Consider the following 26023-nt stretch of genomic DNA (forward strand, 5'->3'; position numbering starts at 1 on the left):
CTATTTTATCTGAGGGGGGAAATCTCATTGAATGTATGGGGAGCGGTTGGAGTACATATGGAAGAATTGGATCTTTGTGGATTCATTCTGATTTTGTGTAGTTCCAGGTAATATTCTATGCATATTCCTACATTAACTCTCAGACGGTCATCCAACCTTTCCATATTATGGTTTAGGTTATAAGATGACAAGATTTAATCGCAATGGACCGTTTAACCTTCTATTTTTATTCCTTTCTTCCATTCTCCAAAACCTGTTCATTCAACAAATGAGAACAGAGTAGAATTCTTCATTGGCCAAGTGTGATTGGTTGGACACACAAGGAATTTGTCTTTGGTGCATATGCTCTCAGTGTACATAAAAGAAAAGATACATTTGTCAAGAATCATGAAACACAACACTTAATATTGTGTCTACAGTATTGCAAATCAACTCATCTGCTCCAATTAAATAATCCCTTAAAATTACCCATTGCAGAGCTTGGTAAGATTTCCCATTATAACAAGATAATTTAAAATTATTTAGATTATTATTTATTTCTCTTGTTCTCTCCATTTAGGCTCAAGTGAGTTCTACTTCCTAGGCATATCAGGGTGCCTTCCATTTACCCCTGGGAATACAACCCATCATTGCTTTTGCCAAAATGAGGGGAAAGATAACAGTATTTCTGCGGCAGTATTTTTGGCGCTCTTTTTATTCTGTGGCGACAGCAATTCACCATGACGCTGTTAACATTGGGGGGGGGGGGGGAGCAAATGATGTCTGGATTAGAGAGCAAGTCTGATTCACCCAGCACCGTTTGCTCAATAAAACCGAACGGCTGGGTCCCCAACGTCAGCAAAGCGCACGGCCGGCTTCCCCGTCCTGCCCGGCGGCCACCCGTCCGCCCCGCCCTCCCGCTGGTGGCGCTGTGGCTGGAGGCCTGGCCCGCCACCGCAGGGAACCGCCGTCACCGGCCTGCCCTCTGCCGGGCGAGGAGGGGCTGGAGCGCGCCGAGAGTGACGTGTCCCGTCTCCCCCCCTCCCCTCCCCATCCCGGAGCTTAGCATGATTCATCAACAGCTGCCGCGAAGATGCTGCGCGCAGCCCCGATGTAGCGCTTGAGAGCGCCGATCCTTTGGCCGCACACCCCCCTTTCTCAGCCCGGAGACTTTCCCTTTAGGGCGCAGGCAAGATGGAAGAGATCCTAAAGAAGCTGCAGAAGGAAGCGTCGGGGAGCAAATACAAGGCGATCAAGGAGAGTTGCACCTGGGCCAGCGGTAAGGAAGCGAGCGGCGGGCGGCAGGCACCTTCCCTCTTCCTCCTCCTCCTCCTCCTCCTCCTGCTGGCCAGAGAGGAAAGTCGCTCTTCCTGGGCTGCTTTTCCGAAGCCTTCTGCTGCGCCAGCTGCATCTTTCCCCCCGTTATCCAGCGCAACCTCGCCTTTGAAAACCCGGGGGGCTGGAAGTGTTTGTGTGCCGTTTTGTGAATGCGCTTTTACGCATCCTTTTGGCTCCGCGGATCCAGGAACCCTTTGCTCTCCTGGCGATGGGCTCCCCTCCGCCCATATCTCCGGTGTATATTTATTTACTCCAGTATATGTCTACGGAGATTCTCAGGCACCCAGATTATGGTTGCCCAAAAGGTGCTTTCCCCCCCCCCCTTCCCCCAAGAAAGCGTTTCCCTTCTCATCCCAAAAAAGCTGCTTCAGATCTGATTTTTCTTGGTCTGGTTTTTCTTGGTCTTTAAAGAAAAACCAGAAAGTCCGGTTTGCCCCTTGAAAAAATATTCTGGTATATTTTTTACAAGCACCGCTACAGTAAATTCCCAGTACCTCGATTGTGTTTACAAGGCTTATTTTAAAAGCTCTTTATCCTAAAGCTGGGTGGTGGTTGTTGTTTGGAGTCAATTGTTACTTCTAATTTTCTGGGCAACAAGTCGGTCATCCAATTGCTTAAGGCAGGGCTAGAAGTCGGGGTGTTTTTGCTCCCAGGTGCATGGTCTTAACCAGTAGGCCAAACTGGCTCTGTTCCTATGGTGCCCAAGTTCACCTGCTGCCAGCAGTTTGGCAGATCGAATCTCAGCAGGCTCAAGGTTGACTCAGCCTTCCATCCTTCCAAGGTCGGTAAAATGAGGACCCGGATTATTGGGGGAAATATGCTTACTTACCTGGAAAACTTACTTAAAAACAAAACAAATGGCTTAGAGAGGACTGTAAAGCACTGTGAAGCGGTATATAAGTCTAAATGCTATTTCCATTGTCAAGTACCTGTAGGAAAGTGATAAAAACAGACAAAACAGATAAAAACAGACAAGTCTTCGGAGAGGGGCGGCATACAAATCCAAATAATAAATAAATAAATAAATAAAATGCTACAATTTGCCCTCGATTTACAGCCACAGTTGGGACAGGAAAATTCACCGCTAAGCAATCATTAGGTGAGACATCATGTGATAGCACCCAATTTTATAAGCTTTTCTGCTAAGGTTGTTAAGTGAGACATCGCACGACTTTCTTGGGACTTTCCCTGCTGGCTTACTCGTTGACTTAGTTTGTCCAAAGCCAACTGGGAAGGTCACAAATGGCCATCACAAGACCCCAGGAAGCTACTACCATGGTAAATGCAAGCTGGTAGCTAAGATTCTGGTTTGCCATCAGATACTGCCATGGCTGTAAGCGTGAGGACTGGTCACAAGTCTTTTTTTTTTCAGCACCATCATAACAAATATGCATGGTATGTTTGTGTGTATGTTTGCTTTTAGTAAGGAGTTTTTAGTGTTTTTAAATTATTAGATTTGTTGGACATTGTTTTATTGTTGTTGTGAGCCGCCCCAAGTCTCCGGAGAGGGGCGGCATATAAATCTAATAAGTAAGTAAGTAAGTAAGTAAGTAAGTAAGTAAGTAAGTAAGTAAGTAAGTAAATGGCATTGAGGGCTACCTATTCGCTGATAAGTAGAGGGCTACCTATACACTGATTTAATTTAGCTAATCACAAGTGTTGGAATACTCAGAGAATCCATTTTCTGATGAAATAACTATCGCAAAAGACTTTTTGAAGGCAATCTTCATAATTCAAAGGTTGTCCAAGACCTCCGACATGTCAAAATCAGAGGTGTAATGCTACAGGTTCGGCCCAGATACGGTGTACCTGTAGCAGCGGCAGTGCGAGGCTCTGCCAAACATCAACATTTTCTTTTATTTTAACCCTCTGCACATGTGCAAATCCTTCTGCACATGCCCAGAGGGTGAAAAAGTATACTTCCGAACCAGTAGGGAAGATAAGAAGATTTTACCGCTGGCCAAAACCCCGTAGAAAGGTGATAGAAGGGCCTATTAATAATTGGCATCTGGCAGCAGGCCAGCCTTGCAAACAATCAGCCATTGTCTTTCTAGCTGTAGCAACATACTGTATATTTCTTTCTCCTTTAATGAAACGTACACTTAATCTATTGCTACAGTCCCTTTGGGATTGTTTGTTTTTAATCCATTTTTCTTGGCTTGATGATCTATAAGAGACACTTTACAATAAACCAAGCCAGAATGTTACTGCAATCTGCATATCTGCAGGTAATGAATATTAAAAGGAAAATGGTAACAGTAATAGATTAGGATTATAAAGTCGCTGGCTGAATCTCCTGTGATTTATTATTTGGCCAGCAGCTTTATTTAAGCTATGTTGTGATGATATCTGCAGGGCGGAAATTAAAATGTCAAGATGTAATCAAAGCCCTGCCCCCCTTTTAATATGCACTTTACATACATACAGAGGCCTCTACCAGCGCTAATCTGCAATACAAAACATTCTGATTAGAAAACGGTCAAACAAGATATTACAATGTAGGTTAAAGAAAAATGTACCTCCTTCCCACCTTTTATATCAATACCTGCTTTCTTTAGTGACAACATAAATTTGGTATGCTATATAAATGTACATGTCGTTCTATACTAGGCTGCTTCACTATTTTTATAACTTTAAATGGTCGATAGTTTTGCTTTTGCTATTCGTACATAGAGTAATAGTCTTTTTAAAGTACTCCTTGAAATATATTTAAAAAGTTTACGCTGTTGGGGCTTTAAAATAAATTAAGTATCCTTGCATCAACTTGTGCTAAAATAATGCATTCTTTTTCTTTAATTCAGAGTGGGAATTCAGAGTTATCCATAGGATAGATTATTTTATTTTCATTTAGCAGTGGGGGGGGGGGAATAGGGTAGAGAGGTCTTTAAATAATCAATACCATTCAGTCAGATTAAATTAGTACAGTATTTGTAAAACTTTCTGATTCAAACAATAAAAAGTAACTGTGCATGGATCATAAAGCTGTACTTTTATTTATTTTAATATTTGAGTTTGTTACATTAATTAGACAATAATTCATGTGCATTTATTTACATAAGTTTAATAAGTTCATTTAGAAGTTAGGAAATGTGTTAATTAAGCTAAAGAGACAAGATTTGAGATATCTTATTGTACCATATGGCAAGGGAATTTACCAAGCAAAAAATAGGCCTAAAGAAGAGGAAGAACAGAAGCTGTAAACATAATTTATTGAGAAAAAGGTGCTTTTAATTTTGTTCTGAATACTTGACCCATGTCAATCTACATATATGTGCACTTGCAGTGTAAAACTTGAACAATTTTAATCTGAGACAATCCTGATTGAGCAAAATGGGACTTCCAAGTTGCATAAGACTCTATACATATAATGATGTATGTTTTCAATTCTATGCTGGATGCTTTCTGAAATAATTCCTTCTCCCTTTTCTACCCAGAAACATTAGAATCTCTGGATGATACTACCAAGATCCCTCCTTATCAGCTAAGGTAGGGAATACTTTTTTAAAAAAACATTTGCTAATGAGTGACATTGGAAATGAAAGAGTGAAATCCTTTTCTGTGTTATGTTTACAGAAGTCAGTGTAGCACTGCTATGAACTAACGATAAAAGTATAATTATCCCATTGGTCATGTTTCCCATTTTCTCACCATTGTTATGCATTTGTGGTTCTGAGATGCTCACCAATGCTTGGGTACATAGATTATTTGAAATATGGTGAACTGTGTTTGTAGTTGCCAGGGCATTCTTTTCCTCTCCTCCAAATTCTGTAAAAACTCAGCTTCCAAAATCAACAAGAACATCACATCTGTTATAACAGGGGAAGGAGAAAAGAAATGACAGTACATTAACTTAGAAGCTTTTAAAGTGCTCTTGTGAAGTGCATTTCAGTGCTACTCCAATTAGTGCTGCCATTGTTAATTCACACTGTTTATTGTTTGTTTTGGTAATAGTAATTCCATAATTAGAGAAGAACAATTCTTCAAAATCCCAATGGTTCAAACCTTGTAAAAGTTTAAAGGCCACAAAATATGTTTTAAAAAATGGAAATGGGGTGAAATTAAAAGTTCAGAACAGATTATGAATCATGCTTCTCTTTCTAATAAATTGTGAGAATGATTTATTATTATTCTAATAAATGAGAATGCCTCATTCTTGTTTAGGAAAAAATAACTTGGTTAATATATTGTTTAATGTGGAATTAGCCAGGCTTATTCATCAACCATAGCTTTCAGACACAGTAACTGGGTTCATACAACATATTAAGCCATAAACAGATAGATAGTGCTATTGATAATGATGATAATAGTGTTATAGATAATGATGCATGAGCTTAGATCAGTGTTTCCCAACCTTGGCAACTTGAAGATATCTGGACTTCAACTCCCAGAATTCCCCAGCCAGCATTCGCTGGCTGGGGAATTCTGGGTGTTGAAGTCCAAATATCTTCAAGTTGCCAAGGTTGGGAAACACTGGCTTAGATGATGTACAAACTTTGGGAAACATGAAAATGTTGTTACATAAAAACAGTGCCAAGATTAAGACTGTAGAAGCAGTTTAACAAACATTAGAGATCTGTCATGATATGTTTTTGTCTTCAGGCTCATATCTTTGACATATTTGTGATTATTAGAAGGCCTTAGGTTGTGGAGAATATCACAAAAGGTATCTCCATGCTCTCCTTCTTTGTTATTTCCTATTTGCTTGCTGTCAGAACTGTTATCTGGATTGATACTGATCTACAACAAAGTAAAATGCTATCCCTCTATTTTGATAAAAGTCTAGCTTAAGTGGCTATTTATTAGTGTTTATGGAAGATGAAGTGCAACATATACATTAAGTGTGTGTGTGTGTATACACATACGCACACTTCTTCTGTTCAATTGTGCCCTATTCTCAGATGCTATCTGAACAGTCCCTGCAGTTTTCTTGGCAAAATTCTTCAGAGGTTTGCCACTGCCTCCTTCTTAGGACTGAGAGAAACTGACTGGCCCAAGGTCACCCAGCTGGGGCTGTCTCTGTGCCTAAGACAGGACGTAACCACTTCGTGAAATTGGCTCCCTACATAGGTGAATATATTACTGTACAGTATATCAATATTAAAACAGAAGCAATGGAGAGCTTCCTTCATAACTGGTAATAATTTCTAAGTCATTCGAAATTGCCTTCTCTAGGAAGTATTGTGCCGATAAAAATACTGTATAACCATTTTGTGTGAGAGCGGAACTGATTTCAAGATTTCTTATTTTCTGCATGAGTTTATTTATTGACGTTACTTGGTGAATTTGTCTTATAATTGTTAGCCACATGGCTTAAAAAAAAGAAAAAAAAGAATGACAATAGTTGCTTTTGTTTTGGTTTATATATGCAGGTTATATTGTACAAAGCTAAGTTTAGAATAGTGGTTTCCAAAGTGGGTGGTACCTCCCACTGGGGGGGGGGATGACTTAAGGGGGTGCTAAGAGGCAAGGGGCACTAAAAGGCTAAGTGGAAGTCAGGAAAGCATGTTGGGATAGTGGGGAAGGGAGGTGGTAGCAGCCTACTCCCTTCCCCGCAGCCCTGCCATGCTTGGCGGCCTTCCACACAGCCTTCCTGGCAGTCCCCCATGCACGCTTGTCTTCCGAAGTTGGCCAGTGGGTGGGTGGTCGGCCCTTGGTGGAAATACAAATGCTGAGAGGGGTGGCAGAAGGAAGACAGAAAGAAAGAAAAGAAAGAAAGATAGTAGGGAGGGAGGGAGGAAGGAAGGAAGGAAGACTCATGACCACAATTGAGCCCAAAATTTTGGTTGCTAAGCAAGAGTGCTGTTAAATGAGTTTCGCCACATTTTATAAGTTGGCCATGCCCACCCAGTCACCTGACCACCAAGCCACACCCACCTGAAGGTGTGGGGGACACTGAGGATGAGTTTGTAGCACCAAGGGGGCGATGGACTGAAAATGTTTGGGAACCACTGGTTTAGAACTACCCTTCTGTTCTAATAGGTAGGATAGACAATTTTAAAGATTGCCGGAGCTTTTGCAGAAGGTGTGTAAAGGCCGTGGGAGTTGAGTGCAACTTTTGTAAAATTGGTTCAGATTGTTAAAAAAAATATGAAGGCAATTTGATTTCCCCCCTTCACTTTTAATTCTAATGTCCTGGGTCTCTGCCAGGATTATGCACCTAGAAGTGCTTTTCCCCGCATCCTTATTTCACGCATCAACAATGGCTTCCATTTAATTGCTTTCACATTTACCAAGAGAATTTGGGAATCTTTTTGAGCCTTCCATTACAGCAATTTTTACTAAATTTGTTTCATTTTCTACTTTCTTAATTCCAAATACAGTGTTCCCTCAATTTTCGCGGGGGATGCGTCCCGAGACGGCCCACGAAAGTCGAATTTAATTAATATTTTTTGAAAAACCGTGGTATAGGCTATTCGCAAAGTTCAAACCTGCAAAAATCGAGGGAACACTGTACTTTAACTAATCTGGAGCTTTAAGTAATCTGACTTTAGATAATCTGACTAATTCCTGCAAATCAATTACATATTGTTTATTAGACTTTATTAGACTTATATATATATATCTTCCTCAAAAGAGCATCCATAGTGCTCTTTTCTCCCACCCCACCCCCCCAACAAGCAGAAATTTTGTGAGGTAAGTTGAGCCGAGAAAAAGCATTTTACTGAAAGTCACCCTGTGAACATCAATGGCTAAATGTAGAACAGAACCTAAGTGTCTTTGCTCCTAGTACATATAGCCACAAAGATAAATAAGATGCTTATTCAGTAAGAAGAATGTAATAATTGTTCACTGCTTTGAAGACATAGTAAAAACTACGTATTCAAAGGAATGAACATTTCAAAATATGTTCTTACATTTGTATTCTTTATGTCAATTAGTGGGCTGGGATTTTAGAAATTTCATGGTATACAGTAATTCATTTGTCCATGTTACAATTCCAAACTATTTTTACAGTTATAATTTATTTGCCTACTTTACAGTTGTCTGATTTAGTTTTCTTTCTCCGTTGCAGTGTTAAAATTCAAACTCTAGCATTTTGGAGCTAACTGAACCATTGGATGGGTCAAATGGTAGAATAAAGAGATTAGTAATAAGAATTTAGCTAATAAGGACAAGAAGTATCTAATTGGTATTTAATGTTGCTAAATGCTGCGATGGGAATTAAGAAGGTCCCAGAACATTAATCAGAGCTTCCTCTAAATCAGAGCTTTGGCTAAAACATCTTCTGCTAAGAGGTTTTAACTAATTGAATTAGGTTGTGCTTTTAAATTGATTTCACTGTCATACTGTACCCAGGTCCAAATAGAGGCAAACATTTCAGATGGCCACTAGATAGTAACAGGAAATTAGAGTTTCCTTTATTGCTTTACTTTCATCTAACAGTCTTCAAGATTTTTTAAACCTAACTAGTTCCATAGTTTACCAATGAACCAGTTTTATATGTTAAAATGCTGTATTTGTACCTGAAGGATTTTCTGACAATAAATGTGTTTATGGATTTTAGTTGTAATCAATTCAATTTTTAACTACTGGTTCTGTGGGCGTGGCTTGGTGGGAATAGTCTGGCTTGGTGGGTGTGGTTTTGTGGGTGTGGCAGAGGAAGGATACTGTAAAATCTCCATTCCCTCCCCACTCCAAGGGGAAGGTTACTCCAAAATCCTCATTTTCTCCCGATCAGCTGGGACTCAGGAGGCAAAGAATAGGTAGGGGCAGGGCCACTCAGAGGTGGTATTTACTGGTTCTCCAAACTACTCAAAGTTTCCGCTATCGGTTCTCCAGAACTGGTCAGAACCTGCTGAATACAACTTCTGGTTGTAATGCACTCCATCAGTTTTACCATCCAGATAGATGTCTAGATGATTTCCATACAGTAAATAATCGTTTTTTTTGTTTCTAAGGGCATCACAAATCAGATGTTAGGATATTGAAGTTTGTAGTAGGAGGAGTATGACTGCTGGGTCTTTTGAGTTTTGCCTGAATAATCCAGCTTTGTTGTTGATGTTGAAAATAAGAATGGATAAATTTCCATTCCCCCCGGCTATATCTCATAGACTTTTAGCTAAAATTGATGGCCAAAGAGAACCGTATTATTTCAGGAAATGAATTAGCCATTTTTAAAATCTCTTTGATATCATTAAAAGACAGGAGACTGTTTATCATTGATGTTTATAAGATTATGAGGAATTTGCTCTCTGTTAACTTATGATCAATGCTGTCAGTGTTGCTATGGCATTGTCCAAATCAGTTTGCTGTAGCTTTCACATTTATTGAAATAAAACATTGTTCCAGCCCATTTAGTAAACAATTAGTAAATGTTTTAGTAAAATTCTAGATAATTTTACTAATTTTATTAATTTCTTTTTAATAAATGCTTTTGTTATAACAAATAATTGTGATATGCATTTTCCTGATAATATATTATTCTTCATATGTATATTAAAAATTAGTGTGTTAAGAAAAAAAATCAAAATTGTGTGCATTTTAATCTGTAATTTCCCTTAATACATGATTTCTTTAAAAATCCGATTTCCAACTTTTAGGAAGTATGAAAACTACTGTATTTGTATTCTGATCACTATTAGGCTTAAAAAATGAGAATTAAATTGACTTTATTGAAATATAAATTGAATCTCCTGGTCCCGTCAACTAAGCAATGCTGTCTGGTCGGGCCCGGGGGAAGAGCCTTCTCTGTAGCGGCCCCAGCCCTCTGGAACCAACTCCCCACCTGCCCTAACTACCTTGTTTATGTATGGTTTGATTGGGTTGTGTGATTATTTTATTATAAGGGTTTTTAAATTGTGTTTTAAACATTGGATTTGTACATTGTTTATGATTGGTGTGAGCCGCCCCGAGTTTTCAGAGAGGGGAGTCATACAAATTTAATAAATAATAATAATAATTATTATAATGAATTATTATTATTATTATTATTATTATTATTATTATTATTATTATTATTATTATAGTATCAGGATGCTGGAGCAATATTCCATTTGTTTATTATACATTGAAGGCTGTTTTTGTTGTACTGTATATTCATATTAAGCTATAACCTAATTCTTAAAAGGGTTGTTTTTATAATCTAAAAGTGGACATCATCCGAGACAGTTTTTGTGCAAAAGCACTAAATAAAAATCCTATCCAAATGCTGACAAAGGAATTCTATATTATTTAGAATTCAAAAACTTTGCAGAAATTACTGGTTACATGGAATTTTGGTGAGATAATTTCTCTTTGTAATGGAAGAGAACAACAACTTTGAGGTCAGAAGACCCCACTGGGTTAAAAAAAATCATCTAATTTTCTAAAATGCATTATAAAACTGTTCTACTCAAATGTAACAAATAGTTTTCTTCTGGCACACCCATGTAAACTTAGATAGATGGTTTATTTCTTTGTCAGAATGTTCTGTTCTGATTGCACTGCTTATTTGTACCCTATAACAATCAGTGTTGTACCTCATGATTCTTGACAAATGTATCTTTTCTTTTATGTACACTGAGAGCATGTGTACCAAGACAAATTCCTTGTGTGTACAATCACACTTGGCCAATAAAGAATTATATTCTGTTCTGTTCTGTTTTGCTTTACATCCTGGCTCAAACTTTGTCTTGCTGAATCACAGTTGAGATAGGTTATTGATCTATTCCTTGATATTCATTAAAGAAAAGAAGAAGAAAAGGGCCCCCAAAGAGGAAAATAACTATAGGAATTGTATAATTTTGTTGCCTATGATTGAACAAATGATCACAGGGAAGAGATTGCTAACAACATAGCTCCATCCGCTCCTTTTGTCATTCATTTGTGGATCAAATGGGGGTAAAGTACTGTACAAGTAAAATCAACTTTGAGAAATTATAAAAATATAAGCTCTTTGATTCTGAGTTCTGAAGAAACCTCTTTTTCACTAGGGAGAAGTGTCTCCTTCCGCTGCAACTGGCTTTGGAGAGCAAGAATATGAAATTGGCACAGCAAGCTCTGGCAGGGATGCAGGTAGGTGGCTAGGATTTGACCACATTTGACCAGAAGGGGTGTGCATAAGTGCACCACCATGCCTAACATCCATGTCCTACTGTCCCCATTATTCATATCCATTTCCTGTGTTCATATTCATGTTTATACTTATATCCATTGTCTTGCACATGTATGACAAGCTAAATAAATAAAATAAAGATTTGGAGTTTTTGAGTGAAATAAGAAATTGGCAGAAAAACTGAATGATATGAAAGCTTTATTATACAGTATAAAGTATTCAGGCCCATGAAATGATATGGTAGATAAGCGGGACTGTGTGTTGTGGCCAGTCAGTCGGTAGCCCCTCCAGCTACCAAATCAGATGAGGAGTCAGATTGGGAGTCGGGGCCAGTATCAAGCCAATTGGAGAGGTCTGAGGGGGGAAGAGGGAATCGAGCTGTCAGAGATAGACAGAGGCAGAGCTTGAGACGTCCACCAGCCCCCAGATGGAGAAGCAACAGCCCCCAGGTCCAGAGTTGGCTGATGAGGAAGAGGAGGAACAGCTGGATCTGGTGCCTAGCACATGGGTAGGCAGAAGGCAGAGGAGATGGGCTGGTCCTTGGGATGAAAGAGCCACCACTTCTAGCCTTATCCTAGCTCTGGGGATAAAAGGTAGGGGGCAGAGATGAATAGGGGTGGCAGACAACTTTTTCTTGGAAGCTGCAATGCTGAGTTGGGTGCTCCTTTGCAGCCTTGCCTTTAAGATTTGCCATTTTTCTATCAGTTGGTTAGCAAACTATATTTGTATTTTGTATTTGTATTTATTAGATTTGTATGCCGCCCCTCTCCGAAGACTCAGGGCGGCTAACAGCAATATAAAAAGACTATGTAAACTAATTTATCCTTATTTTGGGGGGGGGGGGGGGGGGGCAAGGTTGAAACTTTAGAATAGAATAGAATAGAATAATAGAGTTGGCAGGGACCTTGGAGGTCTTCTAGTCCAACCTCCTGCTTAGGTAGGAAACCCTACACCACTTTAGAAAAATGGTTATCCAACATCTTAAAAAGTTACAGTGTTAGAGCATTCACAACTTCTGGAGGCAAGCTGTTCCCCTGATTAATTGTTCTAACTGTCAGGAAATTTCTCCTTAGTTCTAAGTTGCTTCTCTCCTTGATTAGTTTCCACCCATTGCTTCTTGTTCTACCTTCAGGTGCTTTGGAGAATAGTTTGCCTCCCTCTTCTTTGTGACAACCCTTGAAATATTGGAATACTGCTATCTCTCTCCTAGTCCTTCTTTTCATTAAACTAGACATACCCAGTTCCTGAAACAGTTCTTCATATGTCTTAGCCTCCAGTTCCCTAATAATCTTTGTTGCTCTTCTCTGCACTCTTTCTAGAATCTCAACATCCTTTTTACATCGTGGTGACCAAAACTGAATGCAGTACAGTGATCCCTCGAGTATCGCGAGGGTTACGTTCCAAGACTTCTCGCGATAATCGATTTTTCGCGATATAGTGGTGCGGAAGTAAAAACACCATCTGCGCATGTGCGCCCTTTTTTTCAATGGCCGCGCATGCGCAGATGGTGGAGCCGGTGGCTGGGGAGGTGGATTCGCCGCCCCCACCAGCCCTTCCTGCTCTGGGTCAGAGCCGCGGAAACCTTCGGCTCGCCGAGGCTGTGTCTGACCCCTTCGTTTGTATTGCAGCGAAGGAGGCGAAGCAAGGCTCCAAGCTCGCCTGCCGCCGCTACGCCTCTGCCACCTCAGCCACCCCCTCTGCTCTGCAGGGACCTCGCATGCCACGATCTCCCTCTCTCGCCCTCCCCGCGCTTCTCCTTGGCGGCGGCCAAGCGGCAGGCTTAATGGGAGACCAAAGGCGAAAAAAGAAAAGAAAAAAAAATCCCCAAAAGAGGCAGGCACAAAGCGGGGGCACAAGGGGAGCTGCCCGGCAGAGGTTGCTTTTTTTCTTCTCGTGGGCAAGTGGAGGGGGGGAGAGAGAAGGAAAGAGAGAGAAGGAAAGAAAGAGATGAGAGAGGGAGGAAGAGAGTGTGAGAGAGGAAGGAAGAGAGAGAGAAATGATAGAAAAAAGGGGAGAAAAAAAGAGAAATGAGAAAATGATTGAAGCAGAGAATGACAGGAAAGAAAGAGAAAGAGACAGAGAAGTGACTCTTGGTGATGACGTATGACGTCATCGGGTGGGAAAAACCGTGGTATAGCAAAAAAAAACCATGGAGTATTTTTTAATTAATATTTTCTGAAAAATCGTGGTGTAGCGTTTCGCGAAGATCGAGATCGCGAAAATCGAGGGATCACTGTATTCCAAGTGTGGCCTTACCATGGCATTATATAGTGGCATTAACACTTCATGTGATCTTGATTCTATCCCTCTGTTAATGCAGCCTAGAACTGTGTTGGCTTTTTTGGCAGCTGCTGTACACTGCTGGCTCATATTTAAATGGTTGTCCCCTAGGACTCCAAGGTCCCTCTCATAGTTACTACTGTTGAGCAAGGTACCACATATACTGTACCTATGCATTTTGTTTTTCTAGTTTGGATGATCATGAAAATGCCTCCCTATCCCCAAGCTAGAATTCATCTTCTGATGTTATTTGCTTTATCTGAAATATAAACGAAGCCTTTTCCTCTCCACACTTCCTTAGGAATTGTGAGGCTTATTGCATCTTGTGATAGGCATTGTATGAGTTAAATAAATTTTACTATTCCACCAAAGCTTGTTATATGGTTTAGAAAGCAAGGTAATTTGCTAGTAAATATTATTTGTATAACAACATTACGGGAGAAGCAAATGGAGATTTTCTTAAATTAAATAATTCCATTTTTTCTTTGCAGAAGCTACTGTCTGATGAGCGATTTGTATCCATGGAAACTGACTCTGATGACAAGCAGTTGCTTAATCAAATGCTGAACGCAATTAGAGTGACTCCATCTCTCAATGAGGACCTGCAGGTAGAAGTGATGAAGGTTAGTATATTACAGACGTCAATAGTCTCTTGTTTGCAGGACAGGCTTCCTATCTGACTCAGCTCTGCCATTCTGGAGTCGGTTATGTCCCTTGATTGAATTATGTTATGCCACAGTACAAAACTAGCTCTTATGCTTGTGACACAGTTGGACTATTCTCTTCTATTGTAAGCCCAGATCAGCAGGACATCATCTGTATTATTTTTTTTATTCATGTAAAAGGTCATCTTACTTTAGTTGAAAGTCTGTAGGTAGGTACAGCTACAAGGCAAAGCTTTATGCATGTTGCAAACAGAATAATTGTATGCAGCATTGTTTAAATCCGTACCAATCTTGGCTTACTAACCACAACTAGTATCTTCTGGCTAGGAGAGAGTGCAACAGATAAGCCAAATCCAAGCCAAATCATATCCAGAAGATTACTTTTATTAAGGCTATTATAACACAAAAATTGTAAAGGCGTTGAAGGTTTCGGAACTGTCCTCATTTTTGTTACTTAAAAATGGGGAACAGGGAGAAAAGTTGTAAAAACTGGGATAGACATTGAAAACCGTGAAATTTACAATTTCTTTTTTTTTTAATATACTGTACTTTATTGATTTATACAAAAAGAGGTAAAACAGGGGAAAAGGGGGATGGGAGTACAAAAAAGAGAAGTGGGAAGGGAATGGGGCAAACAGCATTGTTATATCACAGCTTATATATATTATTGTATACATATTCCAAATATTTGTCCATATATAAATATTTCACATTCAGTATTCTTATTTGAATAATCTTATAGCTGTACTATTTGCTAATCCAACAGTAGTGTGAAAAGAATATCTCCGAGACCGCCTCCTGCCGCATGAATCCCAGCGACCGATTAGGTCCCACAGAGTGGGCCTTCTCCGGGTCCCGTCAACTAAACAATGTCGGTTGGCGGGCCCCAGGGGAAGAGCCTTCTCTGTGGCGGCACCGGCCCTCTGGAACCAACTCCCCCCGGAGATTAGAACTGCCCCTACTCTTCCTGCCTTCCGTAAACTCCTTAAAACCCACCTTTGCCGTCAGGCATGGGGGAACTGAAACATCTCCCCCTGGGCATGTTTAATTTATATATGGTATGCTTGTGTGTATGTCTGTTAGTATATGGGGTCTGTTTTAAATCTTTAAATATTTTTAAATTTGTCAAATTATTTATGATTTGTTTCCACGTGTTGTGAGCCGCCCCGAGTCTTCGGAGAGGGGCGGCATACAAATCTAAGTAATAAATAAATAAATAAATAAATAAAAAGGGTGGAAAGGGAAAGAAAGGAGAAAGAAAGAGAGAAGAAAGAGAGAAGAGAGAGAAAGAGAGAGAGAGGGAAAGTAATACCTGCAAGCAAGCTGGCGTTTGGATTGTGACAACTTAGTTTGATTATATTTGTTGTTTTTGTTAGTGAAACTTAATCGTAGGTTGTAATATTAGTAGATTTCTAGTAGTTATCAAGTGGATTGAACTCAGACAGGGATTGTATTGGTTTTGGTCCGATTTTTAATTATACATATCTTTATTTTGATTTATATTAAGCTGAAGTTTATAATTTCAAATGAGTCCTGAAATTAAGAAAGTGTATCCATCAGAGTCATTCTAGGTACTGTTGTTTCCGGACTGCACTCAAATATGAGGGAGAAACAAAGCCTCATGTATCCCAGCATCCGGTCAGATCCCAAAAAGTCGACCTTCTCCAGGTCCTATCAGCCAAGCAATGTCGATAGGCGGAGCCTAGGGGAAGGGTTTTCTATGGCAGCTCCGGTCCTCTGGAATCAATTCCTCCCAGAGATTCGCACTGCCCCACCCTCTTGGCCTTTCGAAAGGCTTCAAAAACATGCCTTTGTCGGCAGGCCTGGAGTCGTTGAGTGTGAACACTCTGCTCCAGCTGTTAGTATATTTGTGGTATCGTATGAATTGTGGTTGAATGGTCTTTTAATGTTCTGAGCTTTAAATTTTGTAATTGTTTTTATCTTATATGCTTATAAATGTAAGTTAGTAAGTAAATAAGTAAGTAAATAAATAAATAATATGGACTTTCCTCCAATCTCTGGAGCCATAAATTACACTAAAGTCCTATTTTGTTGCTTGCCAGTGGCAGAGACAATCAGAATCATCATTGTCCCTAATAAACAAGGTAGAGAATACTTTTATGTTAAGATATTCATGAACTGGGAGAGCTAATAGTAACAATGAATAGGCATAGCAACTAAGTCAGCCATGGGAGTTAAACACGTCTGTGTCAGTGCAGGGAATCAAAATTGAAATTTAAGTTTAAGGCTGGGCGTGGCTCCAGGTCCACACTCTGCACTCTGTGCTTGTCTGCTCTGCTGAAATGAAACTAACTCTCCTGCTTGTGTTTACCTGAAACTGATTGAAGAAGAATTCTACTTGTGGTATTGTAAATATATATATTATTATATATATTATATAAAGAAATTATTGAATCCAACTGAATCAGTCATCTGTGTGTGCTTCCGGTTTTGATTTTGCAATAAACTTTAATATTTTAGTTGCTTGCTAGGCTAAAGTAATTTTAACCAAATTGTATAGTTGGCTATACTGTATTATCTCCCTAAAAAAGAGAGAACAAGAAAATTTATTGGGGTCTTCAAAAGTCCTTGATTTTTGTGCAAGTAATGAATGTTTAGTTCCAAATCTCTATCAAAGTTCTGCACCTGAATCTATATGTGTGAATTGTAAATACATTGAATATTAAATGCACTCTGCTGCTCCTGGAAATACAGTTTCATTACTGTGAATTAAATTAGTGGTAGTGCTGACCTGGCAAGCAGCCATATGCATTGGAAATGAGAAAAACATCGATATAACCTTGTTCTGCTGACTGTTACCATGGCAGTTCCTTGCTGGAAAGACTGCATGTCTGGAGAAAAATAAAATTATGATAGTGTACTTCCGTTCTACCTATTGAGACTATTTAAGTTTTGAAAAACAGAATGAATTTGTGCTCTGGTATCTTGCAAAGCCTTTCTCTGAATCATGTTTGAAGCATGTGCCAATGTTACCTTTCACACATGCAGCAGTTTTTACATTGGTAGAACACAATTATGTTCAATTCACCTTCTTTTAAGTGTTTGAACTCAGTGCAATACAATTATATTGCAGTAAGCTGTCTTATTATTCTGCTTCCTATTTTTATTTTTATTTTGCATAGTTTAACTTTGGTTTTGAGGTTTAACTCAATCCAGACAAGACGGAGTGGCTGTGGGTTTTGCCTCCCAAGGACAATTCCATCTGTCTGTCCATTACCCTGGGGGGGGGGAATTATTGACCCCCTCAGAGAGGGTTCGCAACTTGGGCGTCCTCCTTGATCCACAGCTAACATTGGAACACCATCTTTCGGCTGTGGGGAGGAGGGCGTTTGCCCAGGTTCGCCTGGTGCACCAGTTGTGGCCCTATTTGGACAGGGAGTCATTGCTCACAGTCGCTCATGCCCTCATCACCTCGAGGTTCGATTACTGCAATGCTCTCTACATGGGGCTACCTTTGAAAAGTGTTCGGAAACTTCAGATCGTGCAGAATGTGGCCACGAGAGCTATCGTGGGGCTTCCTAGATTCGCCCACGTTTCTACAACACTCGTGGCCTGCACTGGCTGCCGATCAGTTTCCAGTCACAATTCAAAGTGCTGGTAATGACCTTTAAAGCCCCTCATGGCATTGGACCGGAATACCTCCGGAACCGCCTTCTACCGCACGAATCCCAGAGTTGGCCTTCTCCGGGTCCCGTCGACCAAACAATGTTGTTTGGCGGGCCCCAGGGAAAGAGCCTTCTCTGTGGCGGCACTGGCCCTCTGGAATCAACTGCCCCCGGAGATTAGAACGGCCCCCACCCTCCTTGTCTTTCGCAAGTTACTCAAGACCCACCTATATCGCCAGTCATGGGGGAATTAAGACATCTCGCCCAGGCTTTTTTATATTTTATGTTTGGTATGTATGTGTTGTATGGTTTTTAAATTGTTGGGGTTTTTTAATGTAATTTTATTATTAGATTTGTTCCATTGTTATACTGTTTTTATTGTTGTTGTGAGCCACCCTGTGTCTTCGGAGAGGGGCGGCGTACAAATCTAATAAATTGAATTGAATTGAATTGAATTAATGAGAGGATGGTTGAAAATAATTGAATTAAAATACCTTTTTTTAAAAAGATGGAATAATTGAAGAGGTTCCCATTCCTTTCTATCATTCCAGAAGCTAAAAGCAAGTTAGATATTGTGGAGCATTACGTTGGAAAATGAGTGGCAGAACCTGGGGGCAAAGTTAAAAGAGGCGTTAGCCTAGAACCCGTATGTAGCCACTAGCAATGAGAACCTGGTTTTTCACACCTGAGAGAACACTTCTACCACACTAGTATTCTTTTCTGCTCTTTTCAAAGACAGCATTTTCAAATGAAAATTTATTGAATTTTGCTTAAATTCTCAAATCCTTCTTGTTTCTAATATTTTTAAATTGAAGAACAAAGGATATCCAGGAAACGTCATAGATAGAATAGAATAGAATAGAATAGAATAGAATTTTATTGGCCAAGTGTGATTGGACACACAAGGAATTTGTCTTGGTGCATATGCTCTCAACGTACATAAAATAAAATATACATTTGTCAAGAATCATGTGGTACAACACTTAATGATTATCATAGGGGTCAAATAAGCAATGAAGAAGCAATATTAATAAAAATCTTAGGATATACGCAACAAGTTACAGTCATACAGTCAACATGGGAGGAAATGGGTGATAGGAATGATGAGAAAAACTAGTAGAATAGAAGTGCAGATTTGGTAGAAAGTCTGACAGTGTTGAGGGAATTATTTGTTTAGTAGAGTGATGGCGTTCGGGAAAGCTTACATATAATATTCCTTGTCTACTATGTAATTCACAATTAAGCTTTAGCTTTTCAAAACAATGGAGCATCTGAGAGTTTAGTTCTAAATATTTAAAGTGTCCTTGATTATTGCTGAGGAATGTTGTCAATAACAAATGCCAATTCCTGCAGAGAATTCCAGAGCACTGTAGCTGTTCTCTGGATAAGCCAGATCTGATTAGTTCTATGAATGCCGTGACGCTTCAAAAGAGTAGACCTGAAAAACCAAATAACATCTAGTTACTGGAAGTGGAACCTTTGCGGGACTGGAAGTCTTCTGTGTGTGGTCCATGAAGTGAAGGAGAAAACAATGACGTTAGGCCTGAGATAGTGAAGTACGCATAAAGTTGCATGGGAGAAGTGAGGAAAGTCTATGGATGATCTTTCAGGAATTTGGGGAATCAGGTCAATAAATGTGACTTGTTCACATTATTTTGAAAAAAAGGCCCAGAAGAAAAGTGTGTTTGTGGGCAATCAAATCAATCATGACTTTAAAAAGAATGAGTGACTAAGGCACTCATTTTTTAAAATTCTGGGAATTGGTTAATCCCAAACAGAATATGTACTGTTGAGCTAAGGCAGTGATGGCGAACTTATGGCCTTTATTTATCTGATTATCTCTTGAAGTGAGAAGCAGCTGATATGAATTCAATACTGCTAAATAAAATAGTTAACTACAAAGTAATAGGCCGCATATCATCTAACTACATCTACTGAGGAAAAAATATTTCTCTAGTGCCAGGAACTACCACAATTCCCATTCAGTGGAACATGGATAAAATACTGTGGCAATAATTGGATGTAATGGTATAGGACAGGGATGGCGAACATATGGCACGGGTGTCACAGGTGGCGTGTGGAGCCATATTTGCTGGCACGCAAGCTGTTGCCCTAGCTCAGCTCCAACGTGCATGTGTGTGCTGTCCAGCTGATTTTTGGCTTGCACAGAGGCTCTGGGAGGACATTTTTGGCTTCCAGAAAGCCTCGGAGGGAATGGTGGAGGGTGTTTTTACCCTCCCCCAGTTTCAGGGAAGCCTTTGGAGCCTGGGGAGGGTGAAACACGAGCCTACTGGGCCCACCAGAAGTTGGGAAACAGACTACTTCCGCCCTCTGGGAGGGCGGGGGAAGCTGTTTTCACTCTCTCCAGGCATCGAATTATGGGTATGGGCACCCACACTCTTTTGGCACCCGAGGAAAAAAAAGTTCACCATCACTGAGCTAAGGTATCAATTCTCTTATATACTCACTCCTTTAGCTTTTATTTGACATTGTGTTTTGTGACTGTGTCCATCACAGCAGTTCAGCAGTGGGTTTCTCCCGGTTCAGCCCGGTTCCGCGAACTGGTAGTAGTGGCAGTAGGAGGCTCCGCCCACCTGCTCAGGACACCTCTGCACCTGCACGTGTTCGAACTAGTAGCAAAAGCATTTAGAACCCACTACTGCAGCAGATGTTTTATAATTCAAAATGTCATTTCCTCTTGCAGCATAACATTGTCCTTAATATCTTCTCAAAATTCTAGACAAAGTCTATAAGTTATTAAAGATACCGTCAATGAGTCCAAAAGATTGATACAAAAGCTTGCCTTAGGATTTGTTATAATCACTTGGTTAGTTTTACAAATTCCTTTTGAAATCTATTCAATTTATTTATTTGTTTATTTATTTGATTGATTGATTGATTGATTGATTTCTATGCCGCCCTTCTCCTGAGACTCAGCGCAGCTTACAACAGAGCCAATACAAAATATGCAAGAAATCTAACATTTAAATTTAAAAAATTCAATCTGAAATCACGTAAGAAAATCTAGTAAGAAACATCTTCTAAAACTCCAATTCATTTAAGAAACTAATCATCCACGTTTCATCCAAACATATATTACTAGTTTAATTATAGGCCGGGATAGATGTTAGGATTCAGTGACCCATAGCCTGTCGGTAGAGGTGCATTTCTAAGGCTTTGCGGAAGGCTGGGAGGATGGGGGCAGTACAAATCTCCAGGGGGAGTTGGTTCCAGAGGGCCGGGGCCGCCACAGAGAAGACTCTCCCCCTAGGCCCCGCCAGGCAGCATTACCTGGCTGACGGGACCTGGAGAAGGCCAACTCTGTGGAACCTGAGTGGCCACTGGGATACAGGAGTTATTTATGTTAATATTATCAACTTTGGGCTGTGAGATGTCTGCAAAAATTGCTTAGTAGACAGTAATTTTTGTTCACAAACTTTCCAGCTCACTTTATCAACCTAGCGGTAAAACTGCTAAATTGTGAACATGGAAGCATTCTTCTAGGCCAGTGTTTCCCAACCTTGGCAACTTGAAGATATCTGGACTTCAACTCCCAGAATTCCACAGCCAGCATTCGCTGGCTGGGGAATTCTGGAAGTTGAAGTCCAAATATCTTCAAGTTGCCAAGGTTGGGAAACACTGTTCTAGGAGACAATAAAATTGTCAACTGTCTGGTAGGGAAGAGCCTTGACTGGGTATCTTTTTTCCTTGATTTGGTTTATTCTAACTTTCCTCATTATCCTCAAATGTAAAAGCGCTGAGAAAGCAGCCGCATGTAAAGACAGATGAAAATAACTAATTAATCCCTGCTCAACTATTTCCCTGAACCAATGTCAGGAGTGACCTTTTCTAGTATTTATAAGCTATTACTTCTTTACTGTTAATTAAAGTGATAAAGAATCTCTGGACTGAGATGATGACTATATACACTGATAAACAGTTTTTTGTGGGGGGGGCGGGGGGTTTACCCTGACTCTGGAATAATTAATCTTCATAAATTTAGTAGGTATCGTGTGTCGTGCCGACATGGAATAAAGATTGCATTACCAAATGAATAAACAGTTACCTAGACAGGAGTAGGATAAAAAAAGAGTGGTTTATATCTGCATTTTCATGGAGAAAATCTATCTATGTGATCGCCAGGAGTTGAAAATGACTTGATGGCACATAAATCAATCAATAACTGGATTTATTTGATGGGTGTGTTAGTTGCTTGTCCCTTTCAGGAAAGATTAATCTCTCCTTAACCGAAAGGAAGTAGAGAGGCACTGTTATTGATTTTCTGTGTTGACTAGGATTCTCATGTTATTTATTGGACTGGAATTGTGCAGTCACTTCTCAGACTCGGTGAAATTTAATTACATTACAATGAAACAGATTCTGTTGGATTTCCTCCAGGTAAATCTTTTCATAGATTCAACTTTGCTGTGATGAATACATCCTGATCTTATCTTTGCCTATTTAGATATTAAAAAAATACTGATGTGTTCATTAAGATCTCCCTCTCCCTTCTAACCCCTCCATTCAAAATATAATATTTTTAAAATAATAGCACGTTAATATATCAAGTACTTAACTGCAGTCAATTTGGGCAAAAATACCCTTGAGAACAATAATATATCATCTATTATATGTGAATCAGATTGTGATGGGAAATGAAGTAAATGCTCCATTAAGCCGCATTTAAGCTCATTATATTTCTTATTTTCTTTGTGTAGCATCAAAGGCTTTTGACGAGGTTTAAGATACTTCACTGGCTTTGCAGAAGTGAAAGACGTTTTTGTTTCTGCAAGGTGGACTATTCGGTGCTTGTAAATCTCATTTCCTACTCGTAGTGTTTGCTCTGGAAATGTCAAATGTCATTTATAATTACTTCCTTGTTCTGTCAGATTGGCAGCTAAAGTATTTTTAGTCACTCTAAATTGCTGTTGTAAAATATTAGGCATTTCCCAAGTCTCTGTTTAAAAGAGGATATACAGTGGTACCTCTACTTATGAACTTAATTCGTTCCATGACCAGGTTCTTAATTAGAAAAGTTTGTAAGGAAAAGCAATTTTTCCCATAGGAATCAATGTAAAAGCAAATAATGCGTAAAATTGGGGAAACCACAGGGAGGGTGGAGGCCCTGTTTCCTCCCAGGAGATTCCTAGAGAGGCCCCACAGAGGCTTCTCTCCACCTTTTCTGGCCCTGTTTCCTCCCAGGAGATTCCTAGAGAGGCCCCACGGAGGCTTCTCCCTGCCTTTTCAGTTTTGGAGGCTCGGGTTTGTAAGTGGAAAATGGTTTTTGAGAAGAGGCAAAAAAATCTTGAACACCGGGTTCTTATCTATTTCTGGAGATCATTGCGACTTCTTTGGAGTAAGCTTCATTACGTAGCAGTTCCAGTTGTTTTCATCTATGAATGTTGACAAAGTTGTAGCTGGAGCTGCAATAGGAGATGGTTTCTGTTTCCTGTAGTCATTTGAAGTAACCTGGGTCAAGAACAAGATACCTTCTATTTCTTCAATTTTAGGAAAAAGCAGAATATCATGCTTTGAACATGGTATTTTTTTTTGTCTCAACCACAGGCATTTCATATCTACAAATGGCATAAAGCCAACATGCTACATTTTCTTCTCTTCCTCCACCTTTTGAAATACAGTGGTACCTCAGTTCTCGAACACTTTGGTTCTCGTACATTTCGGATACCGAACAAAATTTTCCGCAAAAATTTGTTTCGGTATATGAACAAAAATTCGGATATCCAACAGCCACAGAAATTTTTGTTTATTATCCGAAATGTTGCCGCCGCTCCAGCAGCTTCCCTTCATTACGTGACATTCCCAGCGGTGTTGCTACTCGAAGGGAAGCCGCCGCCGTTGCCGCCGCCGGGAAGGAGAAAGTTGGTGCAGCTGCTTACAGGTAGTAAGTTGAAGCACTGAGGAAAGGAGCCCCCCGAAGCTGCCAGGATTGCAGCCGCCCCCACCCTTCCTGCAGCTTGGAGCGCTTATACAGCTCCTCAGCCCCCTGAAGCTGCCGGGATTGCAGCCGCCCCCGGTGGTAACATTTATCCCATAGGAAATAAAGAAAATAGATTTAATTGGTTCCCAGCGAGTCAACAGGGGCTGGGAACCAATTAAATCCATTTCCATTATTTCCTATGGGATAAATTAATTCGGTACTCGACCAAATCGGTTCTCGACCACACTTCTGGAACGAATTGTGGTCGAGAACCGAGGTACCACTGTATTGCATAATCCTAACGCTGAATAAGGAATTAGAACTAAGGATGAATATTATCTACTTTCTACTATTCCTAAGAAGACATTTTTCTTGCTTTAGGCTGATATCTGTCTTAGCCCAGTGGATTAATGCATTCCTTCTTTAGGGAACATCCAATAGATCTCATGCTTTGCAGTTATTCCATGCCTATACAGTATAAGAGTTTGTCTAAACGTTTAAGCATCCATCACTCTGAGTAATTGTTTCTAATCACTGAAAAAACCATTTCTCAGCTCCAGTGCTTAATAGAAAGCTCTGTGTTCATCCTCTTCATAATTAAACATATCATGCTGTGTACCCTTCTAAATGTATACATACGTCTCAGTTTATTTTTCTTTTTTAGTGGGATTGAAACAAATGTGTTTCAATCAGAGCACTGCATCTAATTTTAATAAATTTATTGTTAAATTATATTGCCTTTTCTAGATCATGGTCAATTATTATCTGTAAAGATTTCAGTTAAAGATCCTTGTGATTAACATATGGAAGTATGCTAAAAAATAGAAAATTAAATTGCTCTCCATTCCATCCAGCACATCTATCCAGCAGATGATTTTGTTGCATTAAGCATATATAGGATTGCAAAGAGTATTACAAACAGTGGGAGAAGCCTCTGAATAATGTGGAATAGTCCATCCCATGGATGCAAGTCAGAACAAAACAAAAATGCTGGTAGACTACAGTTACAATATCAACTGTGATCAGAACTGAGGAGGGAGGGAGTGGGGGGGGGGGGAGAGAGAGACCCATTTCTTACCCATTCTTGGTATATATTTTTGCATTTATATGTATTAGTATAGGAAACAGGGCAAAGATAATAAAGATAATAAAAGACATAGTCTACAGCTGTATAATGGACAGAGAAAGAAGTCCAGAAAGGACCCTCCCTAACTTCTTAATCTGTAAAGAAGACAATGGGAGGTTGGGTTTTTTTTAGATTTTGCAAGATTCTGTTAATGTTAATTCTGTTAATAATGTCAATTATTTTCTGTTACACGCCCCCTAGGAAGAAGTAAACATGTTGTACTTACCCAACTCTTCGCCATGATTGCAAATAGTCCCCAAATTGTACCCCACCACGAGGCGCGTGTCCACTGAAGGGCTACCAATTTTTTTACTACCACACTGTGGCCGTGGCTTATGCAGGACGCCCTGCATTTTCTTTCAACATCTTTCAGACGAAATTGGGTGCTCTGGGGTGGAGCTCCATTTTTGCTACCCTACTGCGTCCCCCCCCCCCTGTTCGGGCAGCAGGCCACCCCCTGCGTGTGTCCTACCTGACACTTGGACCAGTACCTCCAGTTCCTCAGTGTTGTGTCCAGGGCAGCCTGTTCTAAAAGAAAACATCTCATGAGTTCAATCAAACTTCTCAAACTCGCAAGACGTTTTCTTTCAGAACGGGCTGCCCTGGACACAATGCCAGGAAACACAAGGGAGATACTGGTACAACTGTCAGGTAGGACACGCAAACATCCCCCCCCCCCGGGCATCGCTATGCACATTCCAGGGGAGACAACCCACTATTTGAGAAGGATTGTTTTAATGTAATCATATAATAAAATAGCTCGTCTGGCCATGTTTCCTATCTGGTTTACCTGAGAAGGCTAACTAACATCACTCTGCAAAGTGCGCAGGTACAAATCTCTGGTTGTCCCTTTTAGTGTCCAAGAAGTTAGAGAGGATCTCTTCTGAGCCCATTATGCAATTGTAGGCTATATCCCTTCTTATCTGACCATTTCCTATGCAGTATTTATTTATTTATTTATTTATTTATTAGATTTGTATGCCGCCCCTCTCTGTAGACTCGGGGCGGCTAACAACAGTAATAAAACAACATATAACA

At 40.0% G+C, this 26023-nt stretch overlaps 1 protein-coding gene across 1 annotated transcript in view; it reads left to right on the forward strand.

Annotated features, from left to right (window-relative positions):
• Window positions 1–1173: 1173 nt before the first annotated feature.
• ARFGEF3 (ARFGEF family member 3) overlaps window positions 1174–26023 on the forward strand; it is a 112798-nt gene continuing 87948 nt past the window's right edge. Inside the window, exons 1-4 of the mRNA XM_070733582.1 lie at window positions 1174–1258; window positions 4752–4803; window positions 11229–11310; window positions 14122–14253. Of these exons, the coding sequence (XP_070589683.1) occupies window positions 1174–1258; window positions 4752–4803; window positions 11229–11310; window positions 14122–14253 (351 nt within the window). The remainder of the gene's footprint in view (window positions 1259–4751; window positions 4804–11228; window positions 11311–14121; window positions 14254–26023) is intronic.

The sequence above is a fragment of the Erythrolamprus reginae genome, chromosome 1, assembly GCF_031021105.1.
Source record: "Erythrolamprus reginae isolate rEryReg1 chromosome 1, rEryReg1.hap1, whole genome shotgun sequence".
NCBI lineage: Eukaryota > Metazoa > Chordata > Lepidosauria > Squamata > Dipsadidae > Erythrolamprus > Erythrolamprus reginae.